The 24,892-nt window shown below is 39.6% G+C and overlaps 2 protein-coding genes across 4 annotated transcripts in view; both read left to right on the top strand.

Annotated features, from left to right (window-relative positions):
- The first annotated feature begins 4,337 nt into the window (after positions 1-4,337).
- Positions 4,338-11,938, top strand: TLCD5 (TLC domain containing 5). 3 transcript variants are annotated; one of them, XM_033102247.1, is made up of 3 exons: positions 4,338-4,523; positions 6,974-7,148; positions 8,823-11,938. In XM_033102247.1, the coding sequence occupies exon 3, from the start codon at positions 8,927-8,929 to the stop codon at positions 9,359-9,361; it is 435 nt and encodes a 144-aa protein (XP_032958138.1). In that variant the 5' UTR covers positions 4,338-4,523; positions 6,974-7,148; positions 8,823-8,926; the 3' UTR covers positions 9,362-11,938. The 3 variants fall into 3 exon arrangements, with proteins under 3 accessions (XP_032958138.1, XP_032958136.1, XP_032958137.1); XM_033102245.1 differs by having other exon boundaries at positions 6,949-7,148; XM_033102246.1 differs by lacking the exon at positions 4,338-4,523 and adding an exon at positions 4,538-4,941 and having other exon boundaries at positions 6,949-7,148.
- Positions 11,939-15,984: 4,046 nt separating this feature from the next.
- Positions 15,985-24,892, top strand: part of ARHGEF12 (Rho guanine nucleotide exchange factor 12) — a 181,538-nt gene continuing 172,630 nt past the window's right edge. The window contains 1 exon segment of the mRNA XM_033102250.1: positions 15,985-16,109. Within this exon segment, the coding sequence (XP_032958141.1) occupies positions 16,078-16,109 (32 nt within the window). The 5' untranslated portion in view covers positions 15,985-16,077.

Raw genomic sequence — 24,892 nt, 5'->3', positions numbered from 1 at the left:
TTTTTAGTTTTATGTTTTACATTTATGTTTATCATCCATTCAATTTATTTTTGTGAAGCATGTAAGGTCTCTGTCTAGATGATAATGATGATGGTGATGATGATTTTCTTTCTTTTTTCTTTTCTTTTTTCTTTTTTTTTTTTTTTGCAGGTGGATGTCCAGTTGTTGAAGAGACTATCTTTTCTCCATTGTATTGCTTTAGCTCCTTGGTCAAAGATCAGTTGACTATATTAATGGGGGTCTATTTCTGGGTTCTCTATTTGACTATTGTTTTTAATGAAGGAAATAAACAAAAATATTGCCCAACTGCTCAGCCTCCAGTAACTTCCATTGTCCATTGACTTAGACAGTTGCTGAATAGATTCAAACCTAAAAGTGAGCATCGATTTACCTTTCATGTCTGTATGATTCTATAAAACTCATACTTCTGGTGAAATTTAACCAAAGCTTAGTTAGCTTCTTCAGCATCTAGTTAGGCACAAAAGAATCTAAGGCCAACTACCAGTCGTTGTCTAAGGGGAAAGAGAGGAGGGAAAAAAATTGTTGCTGCTACTTTTCAGATTTCATACTTAGATCTCTAGTTGACTCAAGACCTGTGGGTCCAGCTGTGGACTCCTAAGACTAAGGAATTTTGGTTCAACTCAGAGAATGAGCTTAGTTACAGGTCTCAAATTAGGAATCCTGCCCTGAGCACCCAAGTTTTGGGTGCTCCGTGCCTCTTCTCTGTGCACTCCGAATGCTTCTGTTATATCTCATATAGTACATTTGCTGACTCTGCTGCTGCTGCTTCTCCCACTAGACTGGGGAGCTCCTTGTAGTTGAGGTTGTGTCTTTTTCTTTGCATCCCCATGATGTGCATTGTGACTGGCAGTTAATAGGCAATTAATATTTTTATTTTTAAAAGATTTTATTGGGGAAGGAGAATAGGACTTTATTGGGGAACAGTGTGTACTTCCAGGACTTTTTTCCAAGTCAAGTTGTTGTCCTTTCAGTCTTAGTTGTGGAGGGTGCCGTTCAGCTTCAAGTTGTTGTCCTTTCAGTCTTAGTTGTGGAGGGCACAGCTCAGCTCCAGGTCCAGTTGCAGTTGTTAGTTGCAGGGGGCGCAGCCCACCATCCCTTGCAGGAGTCGAACCGGCAACCTTGTGGTTGAGAGGACGCGCTCCAACCAACTGAGCCATCCGGGAGGCAGCTCAGCTCAAGGTGCTGTGTTCAATCTTAGTTGCAGAGGGTGCTGCCCACCATCCCTTGCGGGACTTGAGGAGTTGAACCGGCAACCTTGTGGTTGAGAGCCCACTGGCCCATGTGGGAATCGAACTGGCAGCCTTCGGAGTTAGGAGAATGGAGCTCCAACCGCCTGAGCCACCGGGCCAGCCCCCGCAATTAATATTTTTAAAAATTGAATTCATTTTTTCCCTCTAAACAACTTATAATGTCCTTCCCTGAGGTAAGGAACTATGAATATAGAAAAATAAGAGTACACATCTGGAGGAGATTCCAGTCGAATGAAGGCAGTGTATCTTGGTAATTAAGAGTATGATCCCTAGGAGTTCATAACCAAATCTGTCTCCTACTAATCATGTTACCTTGGGCAAGCTCCATGACTGCTTTGTGCCTTAGTTTTTCACTTGTAGAATGTGAGTAACAATAGAGTAACTCAGAGTTGTGAGAATTAAAAGAGTTAATATATGTAAACTGCTTGGAAAAATGCCTGGTATATTAATATGTATCATCTGTTACTTTGATTATTATGGTTATTCTCATTGTTATTCAAATAAATTGGTGGAGAGCTTCCTGTCTCCTGATCTCCCTAATAGCCCAGAGCTTTTCTGGGGGATGCTACTGTCCTTCAGGGAGTCATGTGGGGTCTCTGGTCCCGCTCCCCACATAAGAACACAGGATATGGTGAGGCGAAAAAGGAACACAACAGAGACATAGATGGGGGAGTCACACCACTATAGTCTCACTGGCGGCTGGGTTGGAGACAACAGGAAGCAGGAGCCATACTGTTTGCAACCCTCACTACGCCGCTTGCTAGCTCAGCCACCATCTTCTTGCTAGCCTCCATTTTTTTCTGCTAGCGTAGCTACGGCAGTTATATTAGTGGCCAATGGCTCACTGGTTACAGCTGACGGCCAACCAGCCACAGCTGATGGCCATCCAATCACAGTTGATGGCCATTTACTACCTGAGCCAGCACCTTTCCACGTGAGGCTGAGAGCCTGGAAACTGCACTCCTGGCTCTGTCCCCACACTACTATTGACAAGGATCTGATTTGGTAGAACAAGAATTGTGCCCAAAGATATATAAATTAATAAAACTTAATCCTAGGTAATGAAGCTTAAACCTAGAATCCCAATCACCTTAGGATAAAGGCCCAATAGAGTCCCCACTGGAAGAACTGGCACCTTCCTTTATTCCCTCAGCCATTAGACTCCTGAAGACTTGAATACTCTGTTCTTTCCTGGGAAATGGATGCAGCAAGAAAAAAGTTCCAGATTCAGGTACTAGAAGGAAAAAAGTACTGCAACAAAACCAAATGGGGAAAAGATTGAGATTTGCATACTATCTACTTAGTGAAATGGATCTTCTTGTGTTTTCTTCAGGCTATCATTACCTCTTATCTGGTCTATTTCAACCAACTTGTAACAGGTTGTCTTCTCCAATTCATCTTATACTAATTTCAGTTGAGTGTATAGAAGGGATTCTCAACTTTGGTTGTACATTGGAATCACCTGGGAAGCTTTAAAAAAGATTGCTACCCACACAGATTCTAATTTACTTTATCTGGGGTATGGCCTGTGCATTGGGATTTTTTTTTAAAGGTCCTCCAGTGATTTTATTGTGCTACCAATGTTGAGAATCACTGCCCAGATGTGCATACATATCACTGGGAACTTTATCAAAATGCAGATTCTGATTCAGTACGTCTGGGCTTAGGGTCTGAGATTCTGTACTTCTAACAAACTCTCGGGTGATGTAGATTTTGCTGGCCCATGCATCATACTTTGAGTAGCAAGGATTTAGAGGACATGGTAAAATTACTCCCTTGCCAATAACATCATAGGTTTTCTGTTATCTGTATAATAAGATGACTCAGCCTGGCATCTCAGGCTGGCATCAGCTATTTAAGATCATCTAACAGTAGTGGTCAAATGTCACTAATGACACTAATCATCTGAATGACCCCTTGGCAGGTTTTAAAAGATAAAGATTCCTGGGCCCCACACCAGGCCTACTAAATCATAATCTTCAAGGTGCAGTCTATACACGGTATTTTAAATACACTTCCCAAGTGGTATACACAATAAGATTTAGGAGCCACAATATGCTTCCAATATACTTTTCCAGCTTTATTTCCTATGAATTCAACCAGCAAACATTTATTGCACCTGCTAATACCAAGTACGCAGTAAACAAAGATGAAAACAGTGTAATCCTTACTCTTGAAGGGTTGGCAAGACAGATGACCAAAATTACACAATTTTCTATTCTCTGGACCTACCCTAAATGTTCACACCTCTGCTCAAGGTCTTCTGCTTTTATGAGTGTCTGAGCCTGTCAGCACCCCATCATTACTTGTGTCGATCAAACCAGATGCCTTCTTTCCCATATTTTAGTCTCTATACTATGTTTAGTCATCTCTTCAAATTTTCTTTCCTTGGTCTTAAAATAGATCCACAGAGGAGAAAGCATTTACCCAAAGTCACATAACCACAACAATAATTAATATTTATATAGTGACTTCCATGTGCCAGCCGTTATTACAAGCACTTTACACAGGTTAAGTGCCTGAAATTCTCACAATAACCTTATGAGATAGCTATTATTACTATCCCTGTTCTATGGATGTGAAAATTGAGTCACAGAAAAGTTAGGTAATTTGACCAAATAAATACACATACTCAGTAATCAAACCAGGTTTGCTCTTTAGTGTTATTATACTCTACTACCAAGTTGGTGACAGGGCTGAAAGGAGAAGAAATAACTTCTAATTTCCAGGCCTGAGCACTTTTCTGGAAATTAGTTTTGTGTGCTTGTTGTGTAACTTAGACTCAAGCAGGAGGGCAGGGACTAGGTCTTGCATGTCCAGAGTGCCTAGTAGGGGTGCAAGCACTTAGTAGGTGCTCAATTACTGGTTATTGGATGGGCTTTTCCATCGTGGGAGAGGTGGGGGAATGGATAATTATTGAAACGAACAAACAAGAGCAACAGCCTGCAGGTCTCATGCCACCACTAGATCACCATCACTGCACCATCCCCACCGCCCCACCCCGCCCCTTACTACCACATCCCCGCTAGCTCTGCCTTGAGCGAAGGAAAACCCTTCACCCGCTTCCAGACCGTCCCTCGTCCAGCTCAGGCTCTGCGCTCTGTCCTCCCAGCCACCAGGTGCCCCCCGACCCCCGACTCCTGCCGTCAGAACTTCATCCTCTTCCCCTCCTCCCGCTGCTTCCTGCTCCCTGGATCCAGGCCCTGAGCTCCGGGGCCCAGGCGCCCAAAGTTCCCCTGTTCGCTCTGCCAGGTAACAGCGCGGCGCGAACCACCCAGCTACCGCGGCCAGGCTGGGCTCTGGACGCGGGTGGCACAGCCCGCCCGGGACGCTGGTGGGGAAAGACGCCGGCAGATGGCCTGGCCACTGATGGGAGGAGCCTTCTCCTGCCTTTGGGAACCCGAGGCCTTTCCGCGCCGGGCTTGGGCGCCCGCGGATGCCCGCCTAACGGTCGGGCTCAGGTGCACCCGGGCCGGGCGTGGCCGGCAGTCCGTAGGCCGGTCTCGGGGAGATGCGCTGGCGGTGACGGCGAGGCGCCCAGGTCGCTGCTAGCCCCAGACACGCCTGCTCCCAGGCCAGGAGCCCGGTGAGCCCGCCCATAGCTCCTTTACCCGAATCTGGGCCTGGAACGAACAGCAGGAGCCGTAAAAATCTGACCTGGAACGGCCACGTAAATACCCTCCATTCTTTCACCCAAGAGTAAAAAGCCGAAACCCAGAGATGGAGTGACTTTCCCAAGGTCACAGAGTTGTATCTGCCATTTACAAATGTCTGTTCTTTTAAGTTTTTGTAAATGGGCTACTGTTTCCTCTGTTGTGCCAGGGAATTAGAATTCAGGGAAGAGGACTCTAAAAATACTAATCGGCATATCCAAATGAGCTGATCAGCATTACAGGCGGGTGACCCTGGGCTTTAAAAGGAAATAAGAGAGAACGATGGTTCTTTTCACTCTGGGTACTTTGTATTTCTGGCCTTTACTCTGAAAATTGGCCTAGATGTTTTACAAAATTGATCTCAGAACTGGATCGGATTATAGAATTTTTCTTACGTCAATTAAAAAATTTTTCAATTATAGTTGACATTCAGTATTATATTAGTTTCAGGTGTACAGCATAGTAGTTTGACGTTAGTATAACTTACAAAGTGATCCCCTCATAAGCCTAGTACCCACCTGGCACCATACATAGTTATTACAATGTTATTCATTATTTATGCTATGTGGTACTGTACTTACATCCCTCTATTTTGTGACCTCCAACTTGTACTTAATCCCTTCAACTTTTTCACCCATCCCCACCCCCCAACCCCAATCTGGCAACTATCAATTTATTCTCTGTTATCTATGAGTCTGTTTCTGTTTTGTTTGTTCATTTATTTTGTTCTTTAGGTTTCACATATAAGTGAAATCGTATGGTATTTCAGTTCTCATTTTTCTTTTCTCTCTCTCTCTCTTTTTTTCCTTTTTCTTAAAAACTGAGGCTCAAGAGGTTAAAGCCATTTGCCCATACACTCCTATTGGCTAGTTAGGGGCAGAGACAGAATGGGAACTAAGGTCTATGATTGATACCTACTGTTTTCTTGAGTAGAAATCTGACTTCACATGAAAGCTGTACAGAACTTGACCTTCTATAAAGCCCTCCCTGGATAGCATTCTTGGGAGTGACTTGTGTGTTGGTCCACAGATACTATTTTACTTGTTAGAGTAGGATTAAGCAATACTTGTAGCCATGCAGAAAATTCCTGCTGCGATGAGACAGATATCTGAAATGTTTTTTACTTTTTTCCTTGTACTTTCAACAGAGGAGCTAGTGAATATTAATAACAACATCTTGGTTATTTTAGATTTTAGTCCTGTATGTCTAAATCACCTAAATTATAGTCCTGATATCTTTGTCGCCAGTAAAAATTTCAAAGTATAGTTTTCTGACTTTGTTTAATTTTAAAAAATTTTTTAATTTATAAAAAATATCTTAAAGATATTTTTATATCTCAATAAAATCTTCTCAATTATAACCTCAAAATCCTGCTTCTTCCCTTGTCAGTCTTTGAGTTGGATTTCAGAACTGAATAGAACTAGAATTTATTATTCCTTCTAAAATATCTGTACTCTGTTAGATTCTGTATTTAGGTTTACCTCAAGTTTCGATTTTGACTGATAAAGCCGTGACCCAAATCGAAACTTCAGTTGAGTTTACTATCAACTTAAAACCACATTAAACTGCCATGTGTCATATGATCTCTAGGAGAGACCACATGTGGTGGTGGTGCTTTTTCATGAGAGCTTCTTATTGGGATTTTGGAAATGTGAGCGCATTATCTAATACATGTATTATATCACCGCATATCATTGTCTGTCATCACAGGGATGTTATTAATGCCATTTACTTATCATAACAATGTGTTATATTAGACAGTCTACTAACTCTGAATGCAATTCCTGGTTTTCGGTTTAAGCTTTTACCAGTTTCCAACACGTTATCTTTAAGGAACATGGAGTCAGAAATACAGCCACACTTAAATAGAAGATTCTTGGCTATGTAGATAGCCAAGGAGGGCTTAAGTGAAGGCAATATTTTTGTACTATTCAATAGTAGAAATGAAGATTATACATAAATGGACCCAATGCTCTTTTCTTAGGTGCGTCATTTGTTTTACGGTTTCGGTCTTTTCATCATAGGATGGCATTAGCTCTGTGTCTGCAGGTGCTGTGCAGCCTGGGGGGCTGGCTCTCGCTCTACATTTCTTTCTGCCACCTGAATAAGCACCGAAGCTATGAGTGGAGCTGCCGGCTGGTTACATTCACCCATGGAGCCCTCTCTATAGGCCTCTCAGCTTATATTGGCTTCATTGATGGCCCTTGGCCTTTTACATACCCAGGTAAGTGGGAGACAGGATTTTCCCTAAGGGATTTACAATTTGGGGGTAGTCTTAGAAGGATGGGACTTTTTCCACAGAATTTGTACAATATCAAAGAATATTGAAAATTATTACCATTATAATTTGTATTGGGAGTTTTCATTCTTCATTGTTAATTCTGATATTTTATATATCACTTGTTTCTGCTTTTCATAACTCTACTTTTAAAACAAATTTTAAATGTTTTTTATAATGTAGTCCGTCAAAATGTACGAAAAAAACATAAAGCCAATATCAACATCTTCCACCACTACTCCAAACGGACTATTATACATAATTTTTGGTAACCTGCAATTTTTACTTGATTGTATATTCAGAGGACATCATCTTCCCAAGTTTATGTATCTGTGTGTGTATATCTATATCTATAGCTATATGTCTATATCTATATATCTTCCTTTTTCTTTTTAATTATTGTAGAATATTGTGTTGTATGCATTAACCATCATTTATTTAACCAGTGCCTCAGTATTTGGGGCAGCTATATTCATTTTTAAGTTGCTAGCTATTCAAGTGTTACTTTCTTAAAATACAAAAATTATATTATAAAAATGTATAGTTTTCTGGGGCTTCAGTAACAAAATACTACAGATTGAATAGCTTAAGCAACAGAAATCTATTTTTTCACAATTCTGAAGGCTAGAAGTCCAAGATCAAGGTGTTGGCTGATTGGGTTTCTTCTGAGTCTTTGCTCCTTGGCTCGCAGACGGCCGCCTTCTTGCTGTGTTCTCACATGGTCTCTTTGTGTGTGTTTGTGCCCTCATGTCCTTGTTTTATAAGGACACCAATTACATTGGATTAGGGCCCACCATAACAACCTTATTGTAACTTAGTTACCTCTTTGAAGGTCTCATCTCCAAATACTATCACATTCTCAGGTACTGGGGGTTAGGGTTTCAACATATGAGTTTTGGGGTGACACAATTCAGTCTATAAGTCCCCTAGAATAAGATTTGAAAAAAAAATACCTTAGATTCTTTTTTTTAAAAAAAATCCTTAAGATATTGAACTTTTGAGTTTTCCCCCAAATTGTCAAATTGATATGAAAGCAACTGTTAAGCTTTGTGTTTTATGTGAAGGTTCTTAATGGATTTGGACATGCCAGATTCTTGCACCCTATGTTCTTGGACATGAGAACACATTAATTTCTGGGGTTCTTTCCGAAGTCCACTTTCAAGATGGGTTAGGGTCACCAGTGTCCAATAATCTAACCCAGTAAACTACGAAATTAATCTGGTATTCAGGACAAGATAACTGAAAGTTCTGGAAACAAAACTTTAGCTGCTTAAAAAAATGTAAAAGGAAAGAAAGAAACTGTAGGATTTTAATTGAAAGAACACTATAACTCAATTTTATGCTGCTACATAGAACGGATACTGAGATCATTGCTGGTTCTTACATCACTTATTGAGATCTGATTCATCAGAACAGCATTTCCTGGGGTCTGTAACATTGGTTTGATGAAAACCAAGGTTTTAGATTTTAGTCTTTCTTTGGTTGTCATTAAAAAGCAGGTGCCTGCCATTGTTTTTGCTTTCAATGGTTTAAAAAGGTTTGCGAGACAACAATGTAAGGTGCTTGTGTAAGGCAGCACAATCCCCAGTCACTCAATTTGCTTGTTTTGATTTATTTCAGGCTCACCCAATACACCTCTCCAAGTGCACATTCTGTGTCTCACCTTGGGCTACTTCATCTTCGACTTGGGTTGGTGTATCTACTTCCAGTCTGAGGGAGCCCTGATGCTGGCTCACCACACGCTGAGTATCTTGGGCATCATCGTAGCCCTGGTGCTTGGAGAGTCAGGCACAGAGGTCAATGCAGTCCTGTTTGGAAGTGAGATTACTAATCCCTTGCTACAGATGCGCTGGTTTCTTCGTGAAACAGGGCACTACCACAGTTTCACTGGAGATGTGGTGGACTTCCTCTTTGTGGCTCTGTTCACTGGAGTGAGGATAGGCTTAGGAGCTCACCTCCTTTTCTGTGAAATGGTCTCACCCAAGCCCAAGTGGTTTATGAAGGCTGGGGGGATAGCCATGTATGCTGTGTCTTGGTGTTTCATGTTTAACATCTGGCGCTTTGCATGGAGGAAAAGCATCAAAAAGTACCGGGCATGGAGAAGCAGGCGGAGTGAAGAGCAGCAACTAAAACATAATGGACATCTCAAAACGCACTAGCCAAGTTTTACTCCAGCTAATGGATTGAGTTAAGTCATCCATGGGAACCAGGTTAGAAATATGGCTGTTATGGAATCATGCTTATATAACAAACTTAGGTTTCAAAAAGGGCTAAATTTATCAAACAGTTTTGAAGTGGAGCACATACCAGTATTATAACACTAACTTCTACAGTGGTACATAGTTGTAGAAAGTGAGACTAATCAGTGGTAGTTGTTGAGTAAGTCAGAACTGCATTCCTTTCCTTTGTGGTGATCTGGGTCCTTTTGTCCCATGGGAGGCTTGACGTTCAGTCAGCTTAGAAAGGAACTCTGAAAAGATTAATGCTGTGTCCTCCTTATTTCTTTGAAAAGTGACTCTTTCAACAAACACAGTTCTGCTTTCTATGTAGCAATTTAAATAAATTCACCCCATTTACTATAAAATGAGGAACTTTTAGGAAGATACATGGCTTTGGCATTTTGAGCATTGGATCAAGGACCTAGATCCGCTTAAACAAGGGGAGGTGGAAGGATGAAAGAAGGATGGGGGTGAAACTGAGCCTCCCTATACAAACTGTATTGGGGTGTCCAAGACCACTCTTAGGTTTGGTACTTCGCCAAGAGGACCCCCAGGACTCAGCGTGTAGTTGTACTCATAGTTTTTTTTATTATTATTACAGTGGAAAGATCAGCAAAAGGAAAAGGTGCCTAGGGCAGAATCCAGGGGAAACCCATTGGGATCATACAGGATGTACTTAATTCCTGTAGCAATGATTTGTGACAATGTGTGTGAAACGTATACCAAGGTCGCTCCTTAGAGACTCAGTGCCCGAGGTTTTCATTGGGGTCTGGTCATACAGGCAGCCTTCGCCTGGCATGTAGCAAAACTCCTGATTTCCAGGAGGAAAATAGGTGTTCAGCATAAACCATATTCTTTGTACAGTTTAGGCAAGTAAGCCAGGCTTACCAGTTAATGGTTGGAGCCCTCCCCAAATCTGTGTTCCCAGATGCCAGACAAGGGTCAACCTTTCCAAGGACAGCACTTCAGGCCTGTTAACTCTTTTCTGCACAAAAACCATAGACCTGGGTCTTGGATGAGAGATGAATGAGGTGCGCGCAGATTTACCGAGTCTTATGTGGGTTCTGCTCTACCAGGGAAACCATGCCTGTTGTCGGGTTTGTGCGTTAATCTCCTAGGCATGAGAGGCTGTGACTAAATTCCACAGGGATTTATCGTGTGGCTTCCACTGTGCTTGAAATGGCAGTTCAGGCTTCAGGTCTGCTATACATACTGCAAACTGGAACCAAAGACTAAAGTGTGTACTGGCCTCAGGGTGAGGAGGCTTTTTTCCTTCCCCCCCCTTTTTGGATACATACCCTTTTAGTCTTCTTACTATTTGTTTTCTCTGAAAAAAAAGTGCCACTATCTGTGGACAAAATACTAGGCATTCTTGGAAGGAAAGAAAAATTCTTAGTGTGATACTCTCAAATCTCATCTAGGAGAAAAGCAGGAATATAAGTTAGAATAAGAGGTTTGGAATCAAGAATTCCTGGGTTCTTTTGAAGAATTTTGCTACTCACTTGCCAGATCATAGGGCAGTTCACTTGTTTACTCTTTGCCTGGATTAAATCCTGTTGTGAATGAATGAAATACCCTGTTGCGTATTTCAGAGACATTATTTTAATAATGGAGGTCTTTAATGTAGGGCTTTTATGAAAAAATTAAGTATTATTTATATATTATTTATTTGATTATGTTATTTAGATCAGTGGTGATGGGCAAGCAAGTGTATGGGGCCATTAAAGTTAAAGCTGAAGGTCAGTAGGAAATGTCAGCCCATTCTATGGTCACTGGTAATACTAACCTTATGAGTGGTCTTGAAAATCGGTGTCATTGACCAGGCATGGCAGAGTGGTTGGAACCACATAAAGGTGTCATTGCTCCCAGCAAAGTAACTTTAAAGGCATGTTAACAGTGGGTCTCTTAAAATGACTCAATGTGGTTAAAGAGTTTTGGTGGACATGGAAATAATCTCACAGTAATATGTCCATCTCTTTTTTTCTATGATCAGTATCCCTAAAATGCTAGTTTCAACAAAATTGTGGTCCAAGTAGAAAATGCTGATTTTAGCAAAAGCCTAGTTAAAAAGTGTGGCTTGGCGCATGAGCTTAACAAGAAAAAGCTGGCTCTTGAATTTTGGCACAGTGCAACCTGTTCCATACTAGACAAATGAATAGGCTTAATTTGGTACCAATTCTTTTCTCCTTACTCTTCAGAAGGGAAGGAATTGCAGATATTGCTCTTTGGGGGTACTCTCGTGGGAATGTATGAGGGTCTTTTGAATTTTTAGAAACCTAAAGAATGATAAGGACAAGAGAATCCCTCATTTCAGCTTTTCTTGATATTGTGGCTAATAACTATGAAGGAACCTCTCTGAGAGAAAAATGTGAACTGAAGATGACTTAGCAGTTAAGACGCTGAGATTTTACATAACAGGTAAATGAAGGGTAATTAACATCGTGGTGTGTTCAGACAAAATGAAGTACTCATTTGCATTTGGGTTACTATGTAATAATGAACACTGTTCAAGAGGATTTATATTTCAATAGGATTTGTACTAAATTTTATAAAAATAAATAACTTTTTATTAACCCAGACTCTGCCTTTATATCTTTGTTGTGGTTTTGCCAAGAGGTTAAAAATAAAACAAAAACCCCAGTCTTTTGGCCTGTAGAAATCTTACCCTGTGTTTATACTTTTCAGTGTTATACCTCTTACTTGTTCCTTATAATTAACCATTCCTAATATTCTTTGCTTTTGGGAGCAGCAATCTACATACAATAAAAAGTGTGCCAAAGAGAGAGAAAGAACTTAATTTCTTTCTTATTTTGCCCCGTTTGGGAAGTTGCCTTGAAAATGATGTTGAGTTGGCTCTACAGGGCTTTTGGCTCTCTTCAGAACTGTCCTTCCAATGCCTAGAACAATGTTAAACACATATTAGGTGCTCTGTAAGCATGTTGAAGGAATGGATAAGGGAATGTGAATGTGGTTTAGAATAAGCCGCCATTGGAAAACCTCAAAGAGCATGTACAGTGGATTAGGTCATCACTGTCATTTTTCTAGGTAAAGGACTAATGACTCTGAGGTGTGTGTTGTGACCCTTCTGAAGGCATATAGATGGAGGCTTTAGAATTGTCTAGAGCTACCAACACCTGTAAATAAGCTTTCAGGGACATTTTTACCATTAGAGCTTTGTGGGTGAATAGAGATTTTCATCATTAAAAAACAGTTCTGGAATGAACAACGACTGGCTTAATTAAGTCCTTTGCTTACCATCTTCTGAAACTTTCCCACAGCAAATGCCTTCTTTGCTCAAAGCTAGAACTTTGGATCTGTTTAACTTTGGAAAGATCTTGAAAACAGTTTGCCAAGAGGTTTTGTATGCAAGGAAGAAAAGGTGAATCAGGAAATTTCCCAGTTTGTTTTATTTCTGAAGCTCAAGTAGGGAAGCATTCTTGAAGGGAAGAAAGGAACTCATTTTTGAAATGCATGGTTGATGAGTCTAGGTCCAATTAACTTGATATGTACACTGTAAAATTATTAGGATGGAGCAAAAATGATATTTAGGACGTTTAAGAAAGATATAAATTTGGGTATAACTTTTGCATTTTGGTCATTGTGTGGAACTCTTTCTGGTTATACGAGGTCTGACAGTTAAGTTTCCCAAACTTGTTGCATCGATGTTGCTTACCTGTTTTGGTATCAGAGGGATTATTCATTATGAATTTGTACCAACTGGACAAACCGTTAACGAAGTTTACTATTTGGAAGTGCTGAAGAGGCCGAATGAAAAGTTAGACGACCTGAACTTTTCACCAACAATTCATGGCTTCTGCATCACGACAATGCACCAGCTCATATAGCACTGTCTGTGAGGAAGTTTTTAGCCAGTAAACAACTGTATTGGAACACCCTCCCTACTCACCTGATCTGGCCCCTAATGACTTCTTTCTTTACCCAGAGATAAAGGAAATATTGAAAGGAAGACATTTTGATGACATTCAGGACATCAGGGGTAATACCACAACAGGTCTAATGGCCATTCCAGGAAAAGAGTTCCAAAATTGCTTTGAAGGGTGGCCTAGGCACTGGTGTCAGTGCATAACTTCCCAAGGGGAGTACTTCGAAGATGACTATAGTGATATTCAGCAATGAGGTATGTAGCACTTTGTCTAGGATGAGTTCGCGAACTTAATTGTCATACCTCCTATGTAGAAAATTCGCAATTTAGTTTTCAGGATAGAATTGTCATGCCAGGGTACACCAGCAGGTGGCAATGTGTCCTGGTCTGATCATTAGGAAAGTGGCTTAGAACCCTTCTAATCTGCTTCTACTCTTTCCCAAAATAAACATTACAAAATTAGCTGGCTGTGCCCTAAACTTAAAAAAAAAAAAAAAAAAAAAAAAAAAAAAAAAAAAAAAAAAAAAATCAAGCAATAAAGAGTTTTCTTTGGCCTCTGTTTATCTTTTCCTTTTTTTACCCTTCTAACGTCAGTCTTAGCTCATACATCTATTCAGGGATAATGATCCTTTCATGAACTGCTGGGGATTGACTTTTTAGAAACAGCATTGTTAAGAAGTAATTGTTTCCCCTCTCCACACCCACTGTTTACTAGATTTACATGGCCTCTGATTTCCACAAAAAGGTTGAGGTCCCGAGCCCATCAATACAGGTTTAATCTCAAAAGTCTGAAAGCATTTGGATAAAAGGATAGTCATTTCAGATATTAGCAGGTGGAATTAAGGAACTATGTTGTATGTGGTATTTAAATCACTACAATACCTAATTATGGAATCACAAAACTAGATGGATATCTAACTCTACCCGCTACGGGAAAAATAAAAGGAAAAAGTTGGGGAACTCTTCAAGAACCGTATCACTATTTACTTGGTAAATATACTCTCTTTTCTACTCCCATTTCTTTCCACAGCAAGCTTGTTAAGTCGCTGTGGAAAGCACCATGCTTTCCCAATTTGGCAAATAATGCATTTCATTTTGCCGAAGCAGAAGCAGTCCTTTTACCAGGAAGTCTTTACTCCAGTTCCCACCTTTCTTTCTCCTCAGCCCTGCACACATCACTCACTCCTCCAACCCTCTTGGGGAAGGACTTGGGCGCCCCGGCCCTCGTCAGGAAGTGAGGGCAGCTGGTGCCCCAGGTGAGCCGGCAAAGGCCAAAGCCTTCGGGCACTTCCATGTGAAGTCGCTTCCAAGGGTTAAAAGCACTCTGTACGTGTTACAGTAATGAGGAAAGTAAGGAGAACAAGTACATTCCCTTAAGGAATAAAAGTTTTTAGGACAAGAGGGCGGGTAATTTCCAAAGAGCCTCATCCTGAAATTCTCAGTATTTGGGAGAGTGCTCTTTGACGATCTCTGGTTAAAATAAAGCTAGACTCCAAAGTACAGGTCTCCAGCATTACCGGGGGCCTGGGGTCGACGGTGGGCTGGTGGGAGGAGCTCTTGGGTCGGAGGATTCCCACCTCCCTCCGCACCCCGAGAACTTTTTCGCTCCCCCAAACAAGACTCCGGCGGAGGCGTCCGCGCCAGGGGGAGCCGCAGTGCAACCAAGACGCGGAGGCCCGGAGCGGCGGAGGGATCCCGGGTGAGGCGAGGCGGATCCCCAAAGTCAGAGCGGAGGAGGCCAAAAAAAGTAGGCGGGGGGGGGGCCGAACTCGCTCTTACTGGACGCGGGCGAGAAGACAGAACCGGAACCGGAACCTTTGCACGCACCGGCAACTGCCTCTTAGCTTACCCACCCTTCCCCCCCGCCCCCACCGCTGCGGGAGGCCTCCTCCGCCCAACGCGCGCGCTCCCGGGAGTGCCCTGGGCGCTGGTGAGCTGGCCCGGCTCCGCGAGTCACCGCTGCCGGCTCCGCCGTCGCCCGGGGCTGGTGCTTCCAGGCCGGACTGGACGGGAACCTCCCGTCTCTCGCGGGAATCGCCGCCTACCGGCTCGACGGGGAAGAACTGCCGCCTCTGCAGACAGCGGAAGAGTCTGGGCCTCCGAGGGATGGGGAACAGCCCGCGGCACTGAGAGGCCAGGCTCCTGTCACTTCTGGCTGCGGGACTCCCAATCCTCCGCATTCCTGCTCGTCCTAGCTCCCAGAATCTGGTGGGGGCGGCGAGGAAGACGAGAGGGGTCTCCGGGCCCGGGGACATGGAGCCGCGAGTGCCTGGCGCGGAGCGGCCCGAGACGCGGCAGAGGCTGCGGCCACAGGCGGCCGGCAGCCCCAGATAGACGAGAGGGCCCGGCTCTGCGGCGGCGGGGACTTGCAGGCCCCGGACACTTCGTAGGAGGATCCGACAGCCAGTCCCGAGCTGATCCCGCCCTATCCCTGGAGGGATTCCCCGGGCCACCTTCCCTACGGCTCGCCTACTTCCCTCCGTGACGAAGTTTTCTCCCTGTGTCTTCTCGAAGATTGGTCTCTAGCTCTAGAAACTTGCCTTCTGGCAGGCTTTCTAGGTTTGTTTTGGGAGATAACTTGTTTTGCTCCAATCCACATCCCCCTTTCTTGACCCTTTCCAGTCGGACGTTCTAGATGACTGAATGGAGTTTTGAGTTGGACTTTTTTGTCCCTTACGGAGTTGGGCCTGATACCACAGCAGTGGGGGTGGGGTGTAGGTGTTACTGTAAAATGCAACTTGGATAAAAGGAAGACCTCTCGCCAAGGGCCCCAATGAGTGGCACACAGTCAACTATCACCGACAGGTTTGTATGAAGCTCCCCCTGGATTTGGCCTCCCTGGATTTGGCCCAACCTAGCAAGAGTCAGTGATTGCGTTTGACTAAGTGCAGTTGACAGGCAAAGGAGAGAGCGTTGTTTAGGAGCTTTACAATTAGTTTAGGATTGCTGCCAAGTTACTTGTTTTATTGAATTTGAAAATGTGTGTTTTTCTGGAGAGAAACTTCACTTCAGGTTCTCAGAAAAGAGGTAGGTAAAATCGTGATGTGGCTTTCCGTAATGGATTAGGACTCTGTACTTATCTTGGAACCAGAGGTAGGTCATTTTGGGTGAAGGTCAGTGCCCGAATTTGGCTGGGTATTGGTGCATCATCAGTTTAGTTTTACTCCTGTGATTCTCTAGGAATTTCTGTTTGTGAACTTCATTCTGAGGCTGCTGTATGATGATTTATGAACTTGATCTCTTTTAAGTATTGACATGCATAGTGTTTATTATCTAATAAATTTCCAGAATGTTGAAGTTACCAGTAAATCACAGGCTCTTGCCAGGCGCAATATGAAGAAGCTTAAAAAGGGGGGTGGGGAATCATGGGACTTGATTTTAATTATTGCATTTTTAGTATTTCATCTTCCAGAAACATTTATATTTAAGGGATGCAAACCCTAAGCGAATCATACATGTAATAATAGTACAAGCATGGCAGGTGGATTTGTTGAGTTCTGTGAGGCCTTTGTATACTTACCTATTTTGCCTAGTGGTGGTTGGTGAATTGAGCTAGCTCTTTGTGATTTAAGTGGAGTTCCCTCGTTCTTAATAATTGTTCTTCTGAATTTTAGATTAAGTGATAAAAACGTATTAATTCTTTTATTACATTTTTTTCTCAATTTAATTATGACATTGTGTCCTTGTCCCAGATTTCAGCTTGTTTTTTTTTGTTGTTTTTTAGTCATCCTTTAAACTATTATCATTTAAAAAAAAAGAAGATCAAATAACTGAATTAGGGGGTCAAAGAAAGCACTTTGATGAAAAGTGCAACAATAGTGCTCCTGCAGAAAATAACTGAATTTTCTAATAAGTTTCACCTAATTGTAAGACTCATTTGTTGACTTTAAAAGGGTCAAATTCCATTATCATACCATAACAGCTACTCCAGAAACAGAACTTCCTCTTCCTGTTGATGCTTTCTAGTGTCACGTGAATGTTTACCTAAAAGATATCATTAAATATTTAAACTACTTATATTTATTTGAATATTTTAAAAAATATGTTTTGGTTTTCAGTGAAATAATTTTCAACTTTTTTTACGCTTAACATGAGTAGTAACAATGCTTATCTTGATTTTTTTCTAGGTGTCTTCATTCCTTTTCCTTTCAGGGTATTTTGCTTCTGAGAAATCACTTTCACGGGTGTGTGGGTAATTGTTATCCGTGTTCATTCAGTTCTCTTCCACTCTCTTGAGCCTGTAAATAATATGTCTTATTAGGAACTAATGTAATGTTGGTAGTTTTCATTGTGGTAATAGGGGTGTTCAATTTTGTAGAAACAGAACTTAGGGTCACCAACTCATTGTGCACGAAAATCACCTACAAGCCCCCAAGTAATGACCTTTCTTCCTCTTTGCTTCTCAAAGATTTTCTTCCTCTTTCCATTATCTTGGAAATAAAATCTTGGGATTTTTGTCCTCTTTATAACTTGGATAAGATATAAACATACAATAAGCATGCACTTAATGAATGCCTGTTCTTTGCCAGGCACTGTGCTTGGGTCAAAGGATTAAAAGATTAGGATTCTAAGATGAATCTGCAAATTGGTTTGGGTATTAATATCCTAGAATTGGTTCAGGTGCTGCCTGATTTTACATATTTTTTAAAAGAAAAAACAACCTTTAATAGGTACTGCTGAGACATTACCTGTTCCTTAGAAATTTACTAACAGTTTTTTGTTTATTTGACAAGAATTGTTCTTATGTGACCGTTACTTTTTCTTTAAATGGTTCTTATTCCTTATATATCAAGAATCTATTTGCTCTTTAGGAGAGTTGTCCCTGATTTGAATATACAAGTATGTTGGGGTGAAATACTGTTTTAGTGTTACTGCTGTGTCAGCATGCCTTAACAAACTTGGGTAGTTCCTAGCTTCTCAGCTCTGCCTACCTCGTCCTCTTCTCTCACTAACTCCAATGTACTGTAGGTATATCTTGCTGATTCTAGAGCTGTTGGCAAATTTACAGTGTTAGTGTAGCTTTTTAAAGATCCTTTCAAGTTTGAAGTACTGTATGTGGTCTGGCTTTGTTTTGTAGAGTGTGCATATCCACCAGGCCAGCTGTATTAATTAGTTCTTTCATTGTGGTGCTGCTGACTACAGAGTCTGTCTCTCCTTGGCTGAAATCAAACTGGATCATTTTGGGCGTTGTTGTTTTGCAGTTTGTGGCTTGTGGCCGGACACATGGCTGAACAAGATAAGAAAGTTTCATTTTTGTGTTAGGGACTTCTGGGACTGGGATGGAATTCAGCGATGTTTAGCCTCTGATTGGTCACTTTGGATACTCAGAACTCTGTTACATCCTGTTATTATTTTGCAGCTAAATTAACACATTTATTTACTCTCTTTTCTTCCTCTTCATCTTCTACTCCCCAAACCTCCCACCCCCTTTTTAAAAGACATAGCCATCAATTTAAAACCCAAACTATGTTCATAGTAGCTACTGTTTTTATGTAGTACGTCTGAACAGCTTAAAAAAAAATCTAAGTAACTTATGACTACCTTCCAGTCTCTTGCTTTGTAACTTCTGTGACCTGGAGAGTATAGTTTTCAACTTTTAGAATCAGCATTTAAAAAGGGGTAGAAATATCTGATTGATGCTTTCAGTTTGCATTGATCACCGCATTCAGTCCTAAAATATATCTTAATTGTTTCCAATCTTCCAAGATGTCTTTTTTGTCCCTGAGAATTTAGGGGAATCTATGGCAATTGGAATTACTTCTGAGAAGTAGAAGAGAATGACTGGACTCAGTAAGTGATTTCAGGCTAGATTCTAGAACAACGAATTTTCAGGGACAGTACAGGTAGGATTTTGTTGCAAGGGTCTTCCTTGAAAGAAAAGGACTTTTGTCTAGAACTTAACAGATTTTCTTGTTTTGATCTATACATAAACAAAGGTTTTTGATATATTGGCATCTTATTAGCACAGCTTTAAGCTTGTTTAAGTAAACTTTAAAAGTGAATGTGGCAATGTGTGACTTATTATTACTGGCATATAGCCAGTAATTAGCATTTTCATTCAAGATACTTTTTCTGCCAATATTGCCATATAATGCTTTTGATTAAAAAACAAAATAAAAAACTCCTGTATATGTGCTATTTTCAAGGTTGCTTAAATCATCTACAAGGTGAAATTATTTGTAATATTTACTTGTAAAGTCAGTCATTTGATAAATACAAAGTTGAAATCGGAAATCAGTATCACAGTTATGTTGTCTTCTAGGTCAGTACAAGTATGCAATAGTACATTCATTTATTCGGTTTTACATAAGAAAAATGCATAGTCTGAAGTAAATTTGTCAAAAAATACAGAGCTGTGGTCTTCTTGATAAGTGGCACATTTATAAGACGTTCATATTTATTCATGGGATGAAAGAGAAGCTTTATTTGAATCAATGTAAAAATATGTTAACCTGGCAATACCGCTTAACACTTTGGTGGTTTCCAATTGTTAAAATGTAGTATAGAACATTAAATTAACATGTAGGATTTTTTTAAAACTAAGTTTGAATTTCCAGTTTAAAAAATGAAATTTGAGGCACACATTGATGGAACCCATAAGTGGTGGATTATACATATTTTTCTGTGGAGCTTTGTAATTTCAAGGAAAACAGTTGGAAAATCTTGCATAAACACACGTGGTTGCCTCTTCTAAAAGCCATTTAGAAAAGGGTATGACTTGCCTATCAAGTGATACTTGTGATACTTAACCTCACAGAAACAGCAGGATATTTTAATGGTTTTTCAGGAGGTAATTGGAGGAACTCTTTTACATTATGTTTGTCTGACAAAGTTACTAGAAATGTTTCTTGTATAATTTCTTATCTCCTAGAAATTGACCATGCCACATTTTAGGGAACTGGGAGTTTAACTTAATGTGGCCTCACGTGTTAAAACTTGGCTTTGATGATGTTTTAAAGTTTCATTTCCCTTTTAACAAAGTCTTCAAAATGGTGACATTTAAACTGAAATTTTAAAATCATCAAAATTATAAATATTTTGTCTCCTTTTGAGTAAAACACCCGCATGTATATACTGATGATATCCTATGGTAGTGTAATTCTTGAGCATTTACAATGTTTTCGACTCAGCATCGGGCAGATCATCATTTACACTCTAGGCAACTCATAGAGTTTAAGTCAAGTTTATAAAACTGGAAAGAACAGACCGAAGATTTTAACCTAGATTTTCTGGCTCTCAGGTTTCCTAGTTTTTCACTTTAAATTGTTGTCTTTCTCTCTATATTATTTTTTTCTGTCCTACTTTCCTTAAGTAACTTTCCAGTCTGAGCAGGTCAGAGTGGGATATCTTACAGGATGCTTTCTAGTACCTTATCCATTCTAATTTTAAGCATCTCTAGAGTAGATAGATACTCATCACTTCCTCAGGAAACTGAACAAAAATATGGTAGATCTTGTAGTCAGAAAGTTTTCCTGAGCTTTAGCTCAAAATATTAAGTTGTCTTATTTCTTGGATATATTTGCTGTACAAGGCTAAATAATGCTCTCCCCCCATTTTCTGTTTATATGACTCTAAATGGTCCACCACTCTTTCCCTCCCCCAACCCTTATTCTTTCATTAGCCAAGTTGTACGTTTTCTGTTGATTCATTGTCTAAAAAATCATTCTTTTCATTTTAATATTTTATTAGCTTTTTCGGAGTTGCTCTCCTAATACAAAATGTTTTTTTTCCTGTACATGCTCTTCTAGTACAAAATGTTGATACTCTGTATTTTATCTTTATCCATATTCTAGAACAACAAATTCCAAGTTTAGTTTTATTGTAATTCACAGGGTCTTCAGTTTTCTCCAAGCATAGCCCAAAATTACAAGTAAAAAGATTCTCAAGATCATTTTAATTCCCTTTTATCTTAGTTTTTAGAAAGGATGTGGGACGTGTCACAATCAAATTAAATAATAAACAAATTTATACAAACAGCATAATTACCAAATTGACTAATTAAGCAGTTATGTTATAAAAGTCTTCTTTTACAAAGTAATTCTTTCAAATATGAGTGCCCCTAATGTAACAAGTATTATCAATTATGTGACAAAAGGGTAGCAAACAGAAATAATAAGTGTCAGAGGCCATCCTTGGTTGAAAATCAACCAGAAGAAAGATAAAACATCTCTGAATTTAACAAGTAAATGAAGAGATGTAATTTTAGCTTTAGAGTAAGTATCTGTTACAGTGTGGTGAGATACATCTGGAGGTTGTTACTTTTTTTTTTTTGGCGGTGGTTTTTCAGTGTTACTTTAAGTTATATGACATTTCCCCCCATTTTGTTTGTTTTACCTTATTTTTTTGTTATTCCGACATATTAGTGGAAAGAAATAGACTTGCAATGCTTAGCAGTATTTTTCCAGTAAAGTGCACTATTGTTAAAATTGAAATAACATTTTACTTTCTTGCTACTGAATTTATAAGATTGTTACTAATAGACAAATACAGAAGGAAGAAGTCCGTATTTAAATTATAAAATAATAATATAGAAATCGTGAATTTTAGACCTATTTAATTGATACTAACTTAATTTAAAATTATTTAATTAGATGTCTTCGTAGTTTTGTATTTTGCTAGTGATTGTTTCTTTAAAGTTTAGAATTTGGGGGGACATGCCAAATTTAGGGCATTTTACTTTTTTTCAACTTAGAATATCTAGATTACCAAGGTAGCTATAGATGAAAGGAATATGTAAGACAGCTTCTAACTTATGTTAGCTTCTAACATAGCTTCTAAGAAAAGCCCATGAAGCTAAGTGCCTAAAATAATTTTCAGCTGTTTGCTTCTGCAGAGGTAATAAATACATGATGCTGCTGAAGTTCAGAGGCCTTGTCTAAATTGCATAAGCATATGTTACTGACTTTTAATAAAAGGAGAAATGCACTAAGTTTACCTTGTTGAATTAACATGCACCAGTGCATCTGACAGTTTAGATTAATACCAAAACAAAATCTTTTACTGATTTAAATGCTATATTTTGGCTTTTAAGATCATAGTCACATGACAGGTCTGCGTGACTTCCCAGTGTTGAGAGATATGCAAATCTAATGGCCAGTGAAAAATTAGATTTCCTGTCTTGGGACTGTGAATACCAATTCATGAAGAAACTGGAAATATATAAGAAAATCTATATGTTTAGTAAATGCTTACAATTACCTACTTGTCACGCTGCTTTTTCTTTTGATTTTATAAAGCCTATTGTCGTTTAAAGGTATTGCTCTGAGGCTTCAGTTTTGGTTAAATTTTATATTAAAGTGCTGATTTTACACTCACACACAAGACATCAAAGAGGATTTTGTAGTTCTGTGGATTCAGAAAGCGTAGATTATTGTTGAAAAACTGGAGACTTCATTGGCGGAGAAATTCTGTGTGAAATTGATCTTGTAATGCAGAAGGTGGCTAATCTTGCTCAGAAGAGTAACAAGTCCCCAAAATACACTTAAAAACATACAGTAAATCTTGTGAAGGTGCTTAGACAGACATATGCTTCCATAGATTTTAGATAAGTTATCTGCCTGTGTTCCAGACACAAGCTGATATGTTGTGGTTTGCCCCATACAGTCTCTGTGGTTTGCTCAGGAAGTGGTTCTTGTGGGTGAAGGTCTGATCTGTCCCGAGATTGTTGGGGGCACATGCACTGTCGGCTTATTTCCTGTTGTATTGGCTGTCTGGGCAAGATTTCAGAGCAAGTACTGCTGAAGAGGTGTTTGAATATTTTGTAGAAAGATAGATGACTATAATGTTGTATAATATATATCTCTCAGGTGATACGAGTGTTAGTGTTTATAAAGTGCTTTGAGATGCTAGTCTGAAAAGTACAGATACGTTTCTAATCATATTTGCAAGATACTGCTATGTTAAAATATTGCTCAAATTTAAGTAAAAATATGTTCATGTAGTAGTCTTAACTCTATGGAGCTTGACTTCTATAGTCATTCACGTGTTTAATCACTGCAAGAGTCATGGTTAGAATTTTTTCCTTTTTTCTTCTAACGTTTCTTTATAATTTTACCCTACGTAGGCTGACTTAGTAGAGTAGATACCTTGTCTGTAGTAGTACTCGTTAAACTGAGCCTTATTCACAAAACTTAACATCTAGAGCAAGCTTTTTCACCAGTTTAACAAAGCATACTGAAATAATGTAATTGAGAGAATTTTCTTTGAGATCAGTAGCTGTACCACCCATGTACAAAACCCTGTATTTGCTTTGCTGAAACCTGAAGATGAATAAACTCATAGAATTGCATATGTCATACTCTTTTTTTTGTTTTGTTTTGCATTAAGCCTTTATCCCTTTAAAAAATTAACAATGAATGTTTTTGGGGAAGAGGCTTTTTAAAGCTAAATTGTCAACTAATTTTTGAGTTCCTCAAGGGAAGCAGGATAATTCTTAATCACTTTTAAGTAATTATTATTTGCTTTATTATATTTTATTCTTTTTTAATACTAAATACCATAAGAAAAAGAGTAACCAAAATTGTCCAGCTACCTAGATGATAATGTTCAGGTTAAAAAAAAATACACAAGAAAATTCAAATAATATATAATGGTATAAATAAGGTCTCTTTCTGATATTATCCCTATCCCTACACATCCACTGTTCCTCAAACTGTCTACTCAGAGGTAACCATAGTTAAAAAAAAATGGTACATTCTTATAAATAGACCAGCTTATTTTAATATTCTCTGTACCTATCCCATGGTAGGTATATATCAGCTTTTGCTAGATTATGCTACCTTCAAATTTCAGTGGCTCACAAAACTGGTGTATTCCAGCTGTGGACTGGCTGCAGCATTTTTGGAATCCTGGCTGAACCAGCAGCCCCTGTTTGGCATATGCCATTATTGAGGCAGAGGGAAAGAGCAGGAAAACTAATGCAAATATGCGATGACTCTTAAAGCTTCTACTCAGTCATGATATATGTTACATCAGCTCACACATGTCATTGGCCAAAGTAAGTTGTATATAGTCAAGCTCATTGTCACTGGTCTGGGGACGTATAGTCCTCCCATAAGTGGTATTGAAAGTCACATGATAACAGGTAAGGCTGTAAAATCCTCTTAAGGAAATAAAGGGAGAGTGAATAATTAGGAGTAGTAATATAGCTACCTACCACGGGAAGTGCTCAATAAATGCTTGCTAAATGGGTTGTTTTAAATCTATGAGGGTTTTTTTTTTAATGGAATATTTCAAGCACATATAAAAGTACAGAGAATAGTATGATGAACCCCTATGTTCCCATCATAAGCTTTAGTAAATTATCATTTCATGGACAATCTTGGTTTATCTGTTTCCTTGCTCTACTTCTCCACTGGATTATCTTGAAGCAGTTTATGGATATCATAATTTTACCCATGAATATTTCACTGTCTCTGAAAGGTAAGGTGTGAAAGTATGACTTCTTTTAGTAAATTCTTACTGTCTAATAGTTTGAGGTAACGGCACTATGGACTGATAGGTGTCAAGTAGGAGAGGATGTTTATGGAGTGTACCTAGAATTGGCAGCCAGCCAGAAACTTGTTTCATTTTGAGTCTTTTCAGAGGAG

This window comes from Rhinolophus ferrumequinum, unplaced genomic scaffold (genome assembly GCF_004115265.2).
Source record: "Rhinolophus ferrumequinum isolate MPI-CBG mRhiFer1 unplaced genomic scaffold, mRhiFer1_v1.p scaffold_58_arrow_ctg1_1, whole genome shotgun sequence".
Classification (NCBI taxonomy): domain Eukaryota; kingdom Metazoa; phylum Chordata; class Mammalia; order Chiroptera; family Rhinolophidae; genus Rhinolophus; species Rhinolophus ferrumequinum.
Note: the sequence above shows the minus strand (reverse complement) of the source record. Positions and strands in the feature narration are given on the sequence as shown.

Bases quoted from the DNA above. Each gene is read 5' to 3' on its own strand.
- TLCD5 (XM_033102245.1), top strand. From the start codon at position 6,950: ATGGCATTAGCTCTGTGTCTGCAGGTGCTGTGCAGCCTGGGGGGCTGG. The intron at 7,149-8,822 runs GTAAGTGGGAGA...GATTTATTTCAG, and splicing joins TTGGCCTTTTACATACCCAG to GCTCACCCAATACACCTCTC.